This window comes from Girardinichthys multiradiatus, chromosome Y, assembly GCF_021462225.1.
Source record: "Girardinichthys multiradiatus isolate DD_20200921_A chromosome Y, DD_fGirMul_XY1, whole genome shotgun sequence".
Lineage (NCBI taxonomy): Eukaryota > Metazoa > Chordata > Actinopteri > Cyprinodontiformes > Goodeidae > Girardinichthys > Girardinichthys multiradiatus.
In genome coordinates, this window is record NC_061818.1 from 6,522,816 (window position 1) to 6,535,489 (window position 12,674).

General features: G+C 39.4%; 1 protein-coding gene across 4 annotated transcripts; it reads left to right on the forward strand.

Annotated features, from left to right (window-relative positions):
* The first annotated feature begins 5,837 nt into the window (after positions 1-5,837).
* On the forward strand, positions 5,838-11,153 carry LOC124864024 (transmembrane protein 11, mitochondrial-like). 4 transcript variants are annotated; one of them, XM_047358629.1, is made up of 2 exons: positions 5,838-5,862; positions 10,175-11,153. In XM_047358629.1, the coding sequence occupies exon 2, from the start codon at positions 10,182-10,184 to the stop codon at positions 10,689-10,691; it is 510 nt and encodes a 169-aa protein (XP_047214585.1). In that variant the 5' UTR covers positions 5,838-5,862; positions 10,175-10,181; the 3' UTR covers positions 10,692-11,153. The 4 variants fall into 4 exon arrangements, with proteins under 4 accessions (XP_047214585.1, XP_047214584.1, XP_047214582.1 ...); XM_047358628.1 differs by lacking the exon at positions 5,838-5,862 and adding an exon at positions 5,889-5,913; XM_047358626.1 differs by lacking the exon at positions 5,838-5,862 and adding an exon at positions 6,144-6,300.
* The last annotated feature ends 1,521 nt before the right edge of the window (positions 11,154-12,674 follow it).

Sequence of the window (12,674 nt, forward strand, 5' to 3'; positions counted from 1 at the left end):
GGCATATAATTAAAAGGGTCTCTAACGAGCTATGAACCTAATCATCTGAATCAACGAGTTAACTCTAAACACCTGCAAAAGATTCCTGAGGCCTTTAAAACTCCCAGCCTGGTTCATCACTCAAAACCCCAATCATGGGTAAGACTGCCGACCTGACTGCTGTCCAGAAGGCCACTATTGACACCCTCAAGCAAGAGGGTAAGACACAGAAAGAAATTTCTGAACGAATAGGCTGTTCCCAGAGTGCTGTATCAAGGCACCTCAGTGGGAAGTCCTGTGGGAAGGAAAACGTGTGGCAGAAAACGCTGCACAACGAGAAGAGGTGACCGGACCCTGAGGAAGATTGTGGAGAAGGGCCGATTCCAGACCTTGGGGGACCTGCAGAAGCAGTGGACTGAGTCTGGAGTAGAAACATCCAGAGCCAACGTGCACAGGCGTGTGCAGGAATGGGCTACAGGTGCCGCATTCCCCAGGTCAAGCCACTTTTGAACCAGAAACAGCGGCAGAAGCGCCTGACCTGGGCTACAGAGAAGCAGCACTGGACTGTTGCTCAGTGGTCCAAAGTACTTTTTGTTCGGATGAAAGCAAATTTTGCATGTCATTCGGAAATCAAGGTGCCAGAGTCTGGAGGAAGACTGGGAGAAGGAAATGCCAAAATGCCAGAAGTCCAGTGTCAAGTACCCACAGTCAGTGATGGTCTGGGGTGCCGTGTCAGCTGCTGGTGTTGGTCCACTGTGTTTTATCAAGGGCAGGGTCAATGCAGCTAGCTATCAGGAATATTTTGGAGCACTTCATGCTTCCATCTGCTGAAAAGCTTTATGGAGATGAGATTTCATTTTTCAGCACGACCTGGTACCTGCTTCACAAGTGCCAAAACCACTGGTAAATGGTTACTGACATGGTATCACTGTGCTCATTGGCTTGCCAACTCTCCTGACCTGAACCCCATAGAGAATCTGTGGGATATTGTGAAGAGAACGTTGAGAGACTCAAGACCCAACACTCTGGATGAGCTAAAGGCCGCTATCGAAGCATCCTGGGCCTCCATAAGACCTCAGCAGTGCCACAGCTGATTGCCTCCATGCCACGCCGCATTGAAGCAGTCATTTCTGCCAAAGGATTCCCGACCAGTATTGAGTGCATAACTGTACATGATTATTTGAAGGTTGACGTTTTTTGTATTAAAAAACACTTTTCTTTTATTGGTCGGATGAAATATGCTAATATTGTGAGATAGGAATTTTGGGTGTTTTCATGAGCTGTATGCCAAATCATCCGTATTAAGACAATAAAAGACCTGAAATATTTCAGTTAGTGTGCAATGAATCTAAAATATATGAATGTTAAATTTTCATCATGACATTATGGAAAATAATGAACTTTATCACAATATGCTAATTTTTTGAGAAGGACCTGTATGTGGATGAAAAGCTGTTGTTCCAGTAACATTCATAACATTTTAAAAAAAGATTTTACTTTTAATATTTTCCGATATTACTCCTCTTTTTCGTATAATATTGAAGTAGGACTGAGTGCTACTAATGACAATTCTTTAATGAAAAGGGCATTTTTTTAAAACACAGCTAGGATTTCTTTAATGTGATCGCCAAAACGACGCATTAGTGCAGTGGTTCCCAACCCTGGTCCCCAGGCCCCCCTGTCCTGCATGTTTTAAATGTGTCTCTGTTCCAGCACACCTGATTCAAATGATTGCATGACCTTCTTTGCATGCCATCAAGTGCTGTTGCAGCCTAGTAACCACTCAGTTATTTAAGTCAGGTGTGTGGCAACAAAGAGAAGGACAGGGGGCCTTGAGGAGAGGCGTTGGGAACCACTGTGATTAGTGCTTAATATATTAATGATTCTTAATGACTTAATTTCCCTTTCTCCATTTTTACAAACACACAGTTTATTGTTTGAGTCCTGAAATCATTCATTGATTGATTAAAGGTGCAGTGATTTGTTAGGTGGAACCTGAACACATCCAACCTGACTGGGATACAAGATAAATCCCAAGTTGGGAGACACTGATACCAGTGCTATTTAACATTCCAGTGGGGAGATCTGTATTTACTTTGGCTCAAACCAGCATCACTAACAGCAGTATTAGATTCAGGGCATTTTTATTCCGTAAAGTCTGTTAATCCGTACTCTAATTCAAGAAAATTTGCTTTCTCTTCTCACCACATGAAAATATATGGAGAATTAGAGATTTTGCTGTAGACAATCGTCAGTGTTGAGGAGACAAATACCTCAGGCTAACTCAACACACTCCGGCACACTTTCTACTGATAACTGCAATAAAAAGTCCCTTTGTATAACTTTAATTTACCTTTGTATAAGTTTATGTGGCATAAGGCTATGAACAGGCCAAGGCATCATGTTGTGTTTTTAATGTGAGTTTCTTTGGGTATTTTTGGTAATAATTGTCTTGTTTTGGTAAAAGAAAACAATGCCTGATATGTGTTCTGAGCAGGTTCTTGTTACATGGTTTTATACTTGATACTGTTTTCTCTCTACTCGTTCTGAATAAATGACTCATCTACTCTTCACAAGTCTGTGTGTAGATTTGTTGAAATAGATTTAGAACCGCTTCAAATTCATAGAAATTTGATTTGACTGTTACGCAGTGCCTAGCAAGAGTATTCATACACTTTGAACTTTTCCACATTTTGTCACATTACAGCCACAAATGTCAGTGTATTTTATCTGGCTTTTATGTGATAGACCGAGACAAAGTAGTTGATGCTTGAAAAACAATGATGCATTGTTTTCAGAATAGATTATTAATAAAAATCATAAAAGTCTGGCATATATTTTTATTGAACCGACTTTATTCCGATACCCTCTAAATAAAATCCAATTGTAGAGATTCAGAAATCATGCTAAAGAGCTAAGTCTTTTTATCGATAGTAACTGGCTTATTTAGGGGTATTAAAGTAAAGGCAAGTTAAAAACATGTATGAAAAACTTTTTAGAGGTTCTCACATTTACTCCACTCTGGAGCAGGTTACTAACCAGATGTGGCAGGAAGTTCTATTAATATTTTTGCAAGGTACAGTATTTGCTTCAAGGTCTGTCTTATGTGGGAAATATTTAGCTATACACCTCTACTTAGATAAAGAATCACCATTTGAAAGGAACACGTGAGTAATGTAACTCTATGGATATGGAGACATATATCTATATCTACGTGTAACTGTGTATGGCTTTTAGAAATGCATCACCATCTTGACATCAATAGTTCAGTCTCATAATAATTAACATTCTTCCTATGAACATATTAACGAGGCTCACTTCAGACTATTATCTAGAACACTGACAGACTTAATCGCATCATTTGAATTGATCTGGATTTTTTGTTATGGCCGTTTTGGGAACATTTTAACCAGTTGGTCTTGGAGTTTACATAATATTGAGGCTGTACTCTGGCGCCAACAGGTGGTCGCATGAGGAATGACATCAGTCATTCAACTGTCCTAATAGATTACTACAGGGGTTGGACAATGAAACTGAAACAGCTGGTTTTAGACCACAATAATTTATTACTATGGTGTAGGGCCTCCTTTTGCGGCCAATACAGCATCAATTCGTCTTGGGAATGACATATACAAGTCCTGCACAGTGGTCAGAGGGATTTTAAGCCATTCTTCTTGCAGGATAGTGGCCAGGTCACTACGTGATACTGGTGGAGGAAAACGTTCCTGAGTCGCTCCTCCAAAACACCCCAAAGTGGCTCAATAAATATTTAGATCTGGTGACTGTGCAGGCCATGGGAGATGTTCAACTTCACTTTCATGTTCATCAAACCAATCTTTCACCAGTCTTGCTGTGTGTATTGGTGCATTGTCATCCTGATACACGCACCTCCTTCAGGATACATGTTTGAACCATTGGATGCACATGGTCCTCAAGAATGGTTCGGTAGTCCTTGGCAGTGACGCGCCATCTAGCACAAGTATTGGGCCAAGGGAATGCCATGATATGGCAGCCAAACCATCACTGATCCACCCCCATGCTTCACTCTGGGCATGCAACAGTCTGGGTGGTACGCTTCTTTGGGGCTTCTCCACACCGTAACTCTTTAAGAGCTTTGCAAAGGTAATCATACTCTTTGAACATTGTGCCACAAACTTCAGGGTGTTTTATTAAGGCTTTTGTGATAGACCAATGCAAAGAAGCACATAATAGGGAAGTAAGAGGAAACTATACCAGGGTTTTTTAATTCTTTACATGGAAAACCTGAAAGTGTATTTTGCATTGTATATTCAACCCCCTTTACCCCTAAATAAAATCAAGTGCAACCAATTGCCTTTGGATTATAATTTGTGGGAAAAAAACTTAAATCTTTTATCATTTTCCTTTTGCTTCCCAATTTAGTCCCATTTTTATCATTCTGTAACATAACATCTAAACCATAACGGTATGAATCTAGATTTAGACGACCAGAGGTACACCTGTGGATGTAGTTTGAGGCCCACCTCAAACACACTGCTTCCTTGTGTGACGTCATATAAAAACAGATAAATGTTAGGAAAGGAATTTGTGGTCCTCCACAAATTTGGTTCATCCTTGAGTACAATTTTTGTATGCCAATGGTGCCGTGTTCATTTGTTCAAACAATTTTAAAGGAGTATAAACAGCATAGGAATCTCCATCCATCACACCAGAGACTGGTTTTGTGGCCCTGAGATAAAAATTTTTGGTTTGAATGCTAAGGAAAGAACATAAACCAAAAGAAAAAAGACCCTGTGGAGATGCCTGCTGGAGCTGGTAAGGGAGTATCATTATTCAAAGTGAAAGTCCAGTTTTAAGAAGCCATGACTCCAAAAGCAACATGTAAAACCAGATTAGAGTTTGCATATCCACTCAGCAGGAACAATGACCTTTATTTTCAATGGCATGCTCTGTTGTCTGATGAAACTAAAATGAAGAACACCATCCTAAGGGGTGACAACATTATGTCAGTGGGGTTTTTTGCTAAAAGAAGGACTGGTGCACTTCTCAAAATAGGTGTAATCTCAAGGAAAGAACATTGTGTGTAAATTGTGAAGCAACATTTCAAGACATCAGCCAGGAAGTTAAAGCATGGATATAATAGGTCTCCCAAATGGGCAATAATCATATCACCAAATTAGTTACATAGTGGTTAAGGACAACAAAGTCAGTGTCTTGGAGTGGCCATCACAATGCCACGAAAAAGTGTGTGAACAAGGCAGCCTACAAACATGACTCAGTTACATCTGTTTTATCAGGAGAAATGGGCCACGGTTCCAGCAAAGTATTGTGAGAAGTTGACACACATTTCCTCAGTGTATGGTAGGATTGCCTTTTACACTTAATGACTTGGATAAAAGGTTTTTGGGTATCTTTCGACAACTTCTGATTTGGAAAAATGTTTTCTAAAACAATTTTGTATCTCCCTATTATGAAATTCAGCAAACAAAAATAGTTTTGGTAAACCTAACTGACATAAAACTGGAAAAGTGTGAGAAAAAAAATGTATTGGTCTTTATATATACATTGTATATGGTTTCAGCTATAATGTGTATAAAAACGTAATAAGGTACTTATAACTGAATTTAAGCACATAATAGAACAAAATATCAAATTGGCTTTAAATTAGATACATTACACCCTGCAGCTATATATAGCAGCATTAAATATCTCAGGAGGTTCCATACGTGAAGCGTGCGTCATGCTGGCTGGAACTTGAAGCTGTCACATCATTGTCCGCTGCGCAGCATGTGGTTAAAAGCGATCTCACATTCCTGAACCTTTATCTTTGTTACATCCACAGAGGGTCAGGTTACGGAAGGCGGGCAGAAACCTCACACACACCATCCATACAGCACAATATGGGTGAGTGTCCAGAATCATACTCCTTAAACCGCAATTCAATACAAGACAGCGGTATGTACGATATTATTCTAAGATGGTCATCCTCTGTTTGTTTGATTTAACATCTAAAATGCTTATTTGATCAGTTGGTTGTATTGTAATAAAATAATTGTTTTTAATTAAAAAGATTTACAATTGTTATTTTTTTACATGTTTATAAAATCAAATCTCTCCTGACCTCTCAATCTTGTCACAAAATACGTGCAGCAGGTACACGTGACCTCGTTGCATCATGGGATCTATAGTCCGTCAAAGAAGCCATCGCCACACGTTGCCCATATTTAAACACTACAACACCCAAAATGCTGAGCGAGGCCATACGTCAAACGAAATCACAGTCGTATCTTCCAACATGGCGTCGCTGGGAAGGAGGCGCGGTGTCCCAGTAAGCAGGGAGAGGTCAGTTACTCCAAATTTTGGCCTTAAAGACCATTTATTTCCACATGATATACAGTTCTATCGACGTCACATCCAGTTCTCGAACACGCACTTTATTTGGGGTTCAGGGTTTAGCGCCAACGAGAGAAATTGTATTTTTTTTTGCCCTGGTTAGCTGTCGTTAGCTGTCGTGGTTAGCAGGGAAACAAACTAGCTGCTCCTGTGATGTTTGGATTCTTTCAGGAAAACCGCAGAAAATTTGGAGAAAAGTTGCATTTCCACACGAGTCGGTTCGGAAACTAGTATGATGTACCGGAGGACACTCGGTTCGAAGTCTGGCTGAGCTGCGAGCGTCCGAGGCTGGACTTAACTGGACAGTCCTCCAAACTTTTAGACATGCAGGCGGCTGATGTGCGTATTTACCCGCCGCTCACGGACATTATGTCCCCGGGTAAAAACGTCTGGAAAGATTGATATATCATGAAAAAAATGGTCGCTTGATCAGTAGCGCGCTGTCATTAGATTAGTTTTAATCGTTTGTTGTGCGTGTTTGACATTTCCTCAGCGGGATCTGGAGGAGCTGGGTGTAAAATCCACATGCAACAGAGGATATGTTTTTGACATATTGACATTAGGTTTGTTCCCAACATTTTCAAAGATATGTTAAAATGAACGAACTTTTCAATTAAACCAATAACATGTATGTTGATTAAAAATGAAGACCCAGCCTAACTATTCATACTATGACATTTTTGTATTAAAATACTTTTTAACAGCCCTCGTGTAATATATAAATTTTATTAACGTGAATAACCAACATTCTTTTTTTTTATCACCATAATTAGCAGAATTAAATGCTTGAAATATATAATCTACATGACACACCTTGTCATTCATTGGTTTGTCTCTATTTTTATTCCTACCTCTGGCAACTTCTTGTTGTATAACAATAGATCAAGTCACATCATCATTGCTGTTTCAGTGTTTGCAGTATTGTAATCAAAAAGGACAGACAGTATTTGATAGGCTGCAACATGTCAGATGCCATGTGCTCTAACTCTGCTTGCCGTTAATATTTGCCCTGTTGGATGGAGAATCCTTCTTGTCCTTTATATTGGTACATGATCGTGATTTTAGGGACAGAGATGCTAAAGATCTGGGAGAGGAGACTGAGGGTGGTGAGGGAAATCTGGGTTAATTGCAGTCTTTATCACAATATGCAGGAATATCACAATGTCATATTTAGCTTATTTCATGCAGCTTGAATGGTACCAAGATGCTGTATGTAAGTCTAAAATTAAGACAGCTATGGGATTTTAATAGTTTAATAAATTCTCAGGCAATTTATGTCCTGTTATTTACATTAAAAGTTGTGAAGAGTTGTGATCCACAAAATCCTTAATTTCCCAAATGTTTAACATATTGCTGTCATATTGAGTTAACTTGGATAAAAGTTTTGCTTTTGATTGGCTGAAATAAGTGTCAGTGATTTGACTTGAAATAATCATTCTAATAAAACAGCGACAGAACTTTTTGCCATAAAAAAACACATTTAGCTTGCATTATTTTTTTAAAAGGAACCTCATAATTAAATTCGGAAATTAACACTAAATTACTTCCAATTTTTCATGGAATCTGGACATTGCATGTAGTTATGGATATGCATAAAAAAAAAAAAAAAAACAATAAACCATAGCTATGTCCCTAACGGGACGGAAAGCAATTTACAACAGATTATATTCTGGTTATGTTTACTTTATGGTATCAATAGGAATCCTCAAAACTGCAACCCCTAATTGGCAAATAAGAAACAGTTTTTTGCATGTAACACTAAGCAAGTGCTTGATGCTGCAGACTTGCTGGAGATATTTACAGAGACACAGACTGTTTAAACAAGTATTGTGACCGCAGAAACATTGTTTGATAAATGAACCAATTCTAGGTTGTGCAGGTTATTGCTTCATGTAAAGTCATCTAGAGCTTTGAAACTACTGATGGTACTTGTGCTGCTGCATAGTTACTTGACAAAATGTTACTTTCAAGGTAAATACAAACAAAAATAAGTGATGTAGGACTAATTAGAACCAAAAAATTGAGTTGTGCAAGGACATTGATCTTTGCTGCACCAGAAACGTCTGAATTTCCAGACGACCCAGTATGAGCTAAAACGGACAACAGAGAGCCAAGACCAAGTGATGTTAGACTTAACAGTATTCCAGTTCCAAGTAGTACATGCTAATTGATGTTTCCAGTGATTAGGTTAAGTCTTAATCGCTGTACAAGCTAATAACCATATATTTCTCAATGTGTTCCACTTTCAAACACTGTTTCAACATGTTGTGGGTCCACTAATACTGCAGGTAAATAACTGAATGAAATGCAAATCACCAGAAGTGCAGATTAATTTTATTGCAGCGATGACTCACTTTTATGCAAGGCAGCCATGTTGGATTTTGAGGTTGATGAGAAAACAGTAAAAATGAAACATGTCATAAAACTGCATCTTTCAACCCATGCAGTGCCAATGGGCATGGATGTGTTTGTTGCTAATTGTGTTTTATTCTTCTCACTTTATATGATATAACAAAAAAGTATTCTTTAAAATCTCCTTCAAGGTGGAAAACCCTGATATTTACTTTAGAAAATTAGAACCACTGACATTTCCTAATGAAATCTTGAGCTCTTTGGCGCATAAGTCCTTTGTTTTCTGTTGTTGACAGTCTTAAATAACTTTAAATAAGCTAATAATAACACTTTATTAATATGTAAATTGCCTTATGTATTTATTAACAAGCAATAAACAGAATATTTTTTGTGACCATGCCTTAAAATGAAATTAGCCAAATCTGTTGGTCTTCATGAGGTACTTTCATACACAACCAGAACCAAAAGTATTTTACTTCAGCTATCAACTGCAGGGAATTAAAAGCAAACATTAAAAAAGAAGAAGGCAGAGTTAAACAGCCCTAAACATGAAGGTAGCGAGTGGAGTTAACATAGCGGTGTTCATGTTGATGACCAGATAAACATGGGACCCAATCAACTGAGGCCGTCCAGATCTCTAGAATCACAGAAGAAACAAGCTACTGCTCCAGCCAGCTGTTTTCATCTTAAAGGCAGATGTTTCAGCAGTTTTTGCCAAAAAGGTTTGAAAAAACAAATGATTTTATTTGAAAAAGCTTAAACATCTGAATGATATTAGGTTAATGCGTTTGCATTAGAAATTGAAATTTACAGCCATTTAAAATAATCGACGTCAAATTTTGCACGGGGCAAAAAAAAAAAAAACTGTGTCAAGATGAAGCTTCACTATATGAAAACCAACAGTGAAAACACCACAGATGACGATAAGAATGATTACAAGAATGTGTACATGATATTGGTCCTGCTGCTAAACAGCCAAGTTTTCCCTCCCCAGGGAAAAGTGTAGCACCCGTCTTTCAACCAGCTGACTGGTAACGTTTAGCAACAGGTGGGGTAAGGGCAGTGTAGCCACAGAAAACTCTTATTACTTTCTCTAGTATCTCTTTAAAAAGACTTTAAACTTTAAAAATGGTATGACAGAAAAGCTTAGCAGCTTTGAAAGCATAACTTTTAAAACCTTGTAGACTTTGATCCATGAATCAGCCCATGCCTGGTCCTAAGGTATAGGATCAAGGAATTTCAGGGATTTAGGTGTTTGAAACCATAAACTAGCTTACTATGAGGTTGTTTAAAACAAACTAAAGATCAAGTGGTATTTTTTGTGAGATATACATGTTAAAGTTTCAGCATTAAAAGCCGGCCAGAAAAACCTTAATTGCTGCAAATAACAAGCCATCAGTTTTGTTGTTGTTTTTCTATATTGAGTGTTTTCCTGCTGACTTACAGTTACCTTCCATCTGTTTCTGCACAGGGGAGTGATGGCTGCGTCAGACTGCTACATTGTACACGAGATCTACAACGGGGAGAATGCGCAGGACCAGTTTGAGTATGAGCTCGAGCAGGCACTGGAGGCCCAGTACAAATACATCGTCATCGAGCCCACGCGGATAGGCGACGAGACGGCCCGTTGGATCACGGTGGGAAACTGCCTGCACAAGACTGCCGTGCTGTCGGGCGCCGCATGCCTCCTGACGCCACTCTCGCTGCCCGTCGAGTACTCGCGCTACGTGGCGCTGCCCGCCGGCGCCCTCAGCGTGGCCTGCTCCACGCTCTACGGCATCTCGTGGCAGTTCGACCCCTGCTGCAAGTACCAGGTGGAATACGACAGCCAAAAACTCTCGCGGCTGCCCCTGCATACATTGACCTCATCGGCGCCCGTGGTTTTGGCACGCAGGGATGACATCCACAGAAAGAGACTCCATAACACGATAGCACTGGCTGCTCTGGCGTATTGCGTCAAGAAGATCTATGAACTCTATGCGGTATGAGTGCACTCTGAAGAGAAATTAACAATTATGAAAACAGGAAGAAAAAAATCGACCATAAAAACAGAACCTGCCCACTTCCCGGATGTAAGAGAAGTGGAAAGCTCAGCCGTTAGCTCCACATATGGTGGACACTCATGTAAACTGATCAGAGGGATATAGTTAAAACTAGAAAGAAGTTATTTTCCCATATGTTTCCTTTACTTCTAAGTGACAACTACAGCACATAGTACTTTTGTGCCACCTCCCCTGACCTCTCCACCTTTATCCCTGATACACAACGAACAGGCTAGAGCAAAAGGGAACTGCTGCAGTTCCTCTGGACTGGATCACTTTGGATTTGAAATGGGACGATGTGTTTTATGTACCAGGCTCTTTTTTCCTTTCCCTCAAAGTTTTGCTGTACCCCTTTGTCACTGATCATTACACCACAGTTTAATTAAACATTAGGATATTTCAAACTTACTTTTCTGTTTTATTTTCCTTTTACGGTAGACGGATTCTCTCTGATGCCTGGAAGAGAGAAAGCAGCTCATTTGAAGACTGTTCTGGTCCAGTGGACTGGTTTTAAATAATCACATTTAAAGATCACACGAGCAGCTTATTTAGCTCCTCTAAACAGGTTCATCACATTAACATTAAGGGAAACGCTGATGTTTTTGCAGGTACGAATGATCATACAACAAACGACTTCAGTTATTTTGGGTGCACACGTTTAAATTTAGTGTTGATCTTCCATAATCCATATGATCAAAATCAAACAGACACCCCACAATATTTTAAGCATTCCTGATCTTTTTTTAATCCAGAACCAGTCTTAATGTTCTTTTTTTATTTATTTATTACCGTCCTAATCAAACACCCAGTTCTAAACAAGTTTCAACCATGTGACCTAAACTGTCACACCTTCAGAGAAAAAAGGAGCGGTTAGGATGTTCCCGAAAAACCCAGTAACCACCAACGCTCAGGCCTGCCCTGAACCTGAACATCAGTGTCAGGAACTAAGCCCCTGCTTCAACAGCTACACCTTAGAGCTAAGCTGCAATTTGCAGCTGCCTGTGTGAACGAGTTAAATGCTGTCTGGAGTACAGTTACACAGTAACATGAGACAAAGATTGGGCTATATAGTCACAGTGACAAGAAGTGTGTTTGGAGGATTCAAGGTAAGGTTTTCAGACCAAATGTCTACCAGCTATCAAAGGAGGGTGGTGGCACCATCATGGTTAGGCTCTCTTTTGCTGCCAGCGGTACTTTGCACAACATGGATGTAATAATGAGGGAAAGCTACCTCCAAAAGCCACATTAAATTCAAACCTATGCACACATTTCTTGTTTTGAAAATGAAGTTGCATAAATAGTCCCACCCTGCCAAAAGAATGGCTCCAATAAATCAGAAAAAGCCTAAAATGGATGATATTCTTGCTGAGTATGTACTCTACACTGAAACCCAAGAGTTTTTGGGAAATGTTTCTGACATAAAGAGGGGACCCTGTAGCAGTTCCATTTCGTTCAAAAAAAAAAAAGACAACAGATCAGCTGTAAAGGTTTAATTCTTAGCACTAATCAGTTTAAATTTCTATTAGGGTGCTTAGTTGCATTGTGTGGTGCAGTTTCCTAATGATTCGGCCAGTCTTTAACATAACTCCAAACACGGTTAAATTTAAGGTGAGCTAACAAGATTTCCTGACTTGCTTTTCCATTTCTCTACACCTGACATATTCAGGTGTGGGGACTTTGTTGTGCGTCAGGAAGATGCAGAATGCTTGCATTTCTTCTCAGGTTTGAAATTTAAATGACATAAAAATCCGGTTATGCACTTCATTTATGCCAGCATGGCCTCCATGTTTTTATTTACACATCATGTGGAAAAACTCATTCTAGGAAACGCCCTTTGCAAAGCAGGGGAGGTTAATCGTTTCTTAGAAGTATTCCTGCCATAACTAACTACAAGAAAAAATCGCGTCCACCAATCATTTGTGGAGAGAG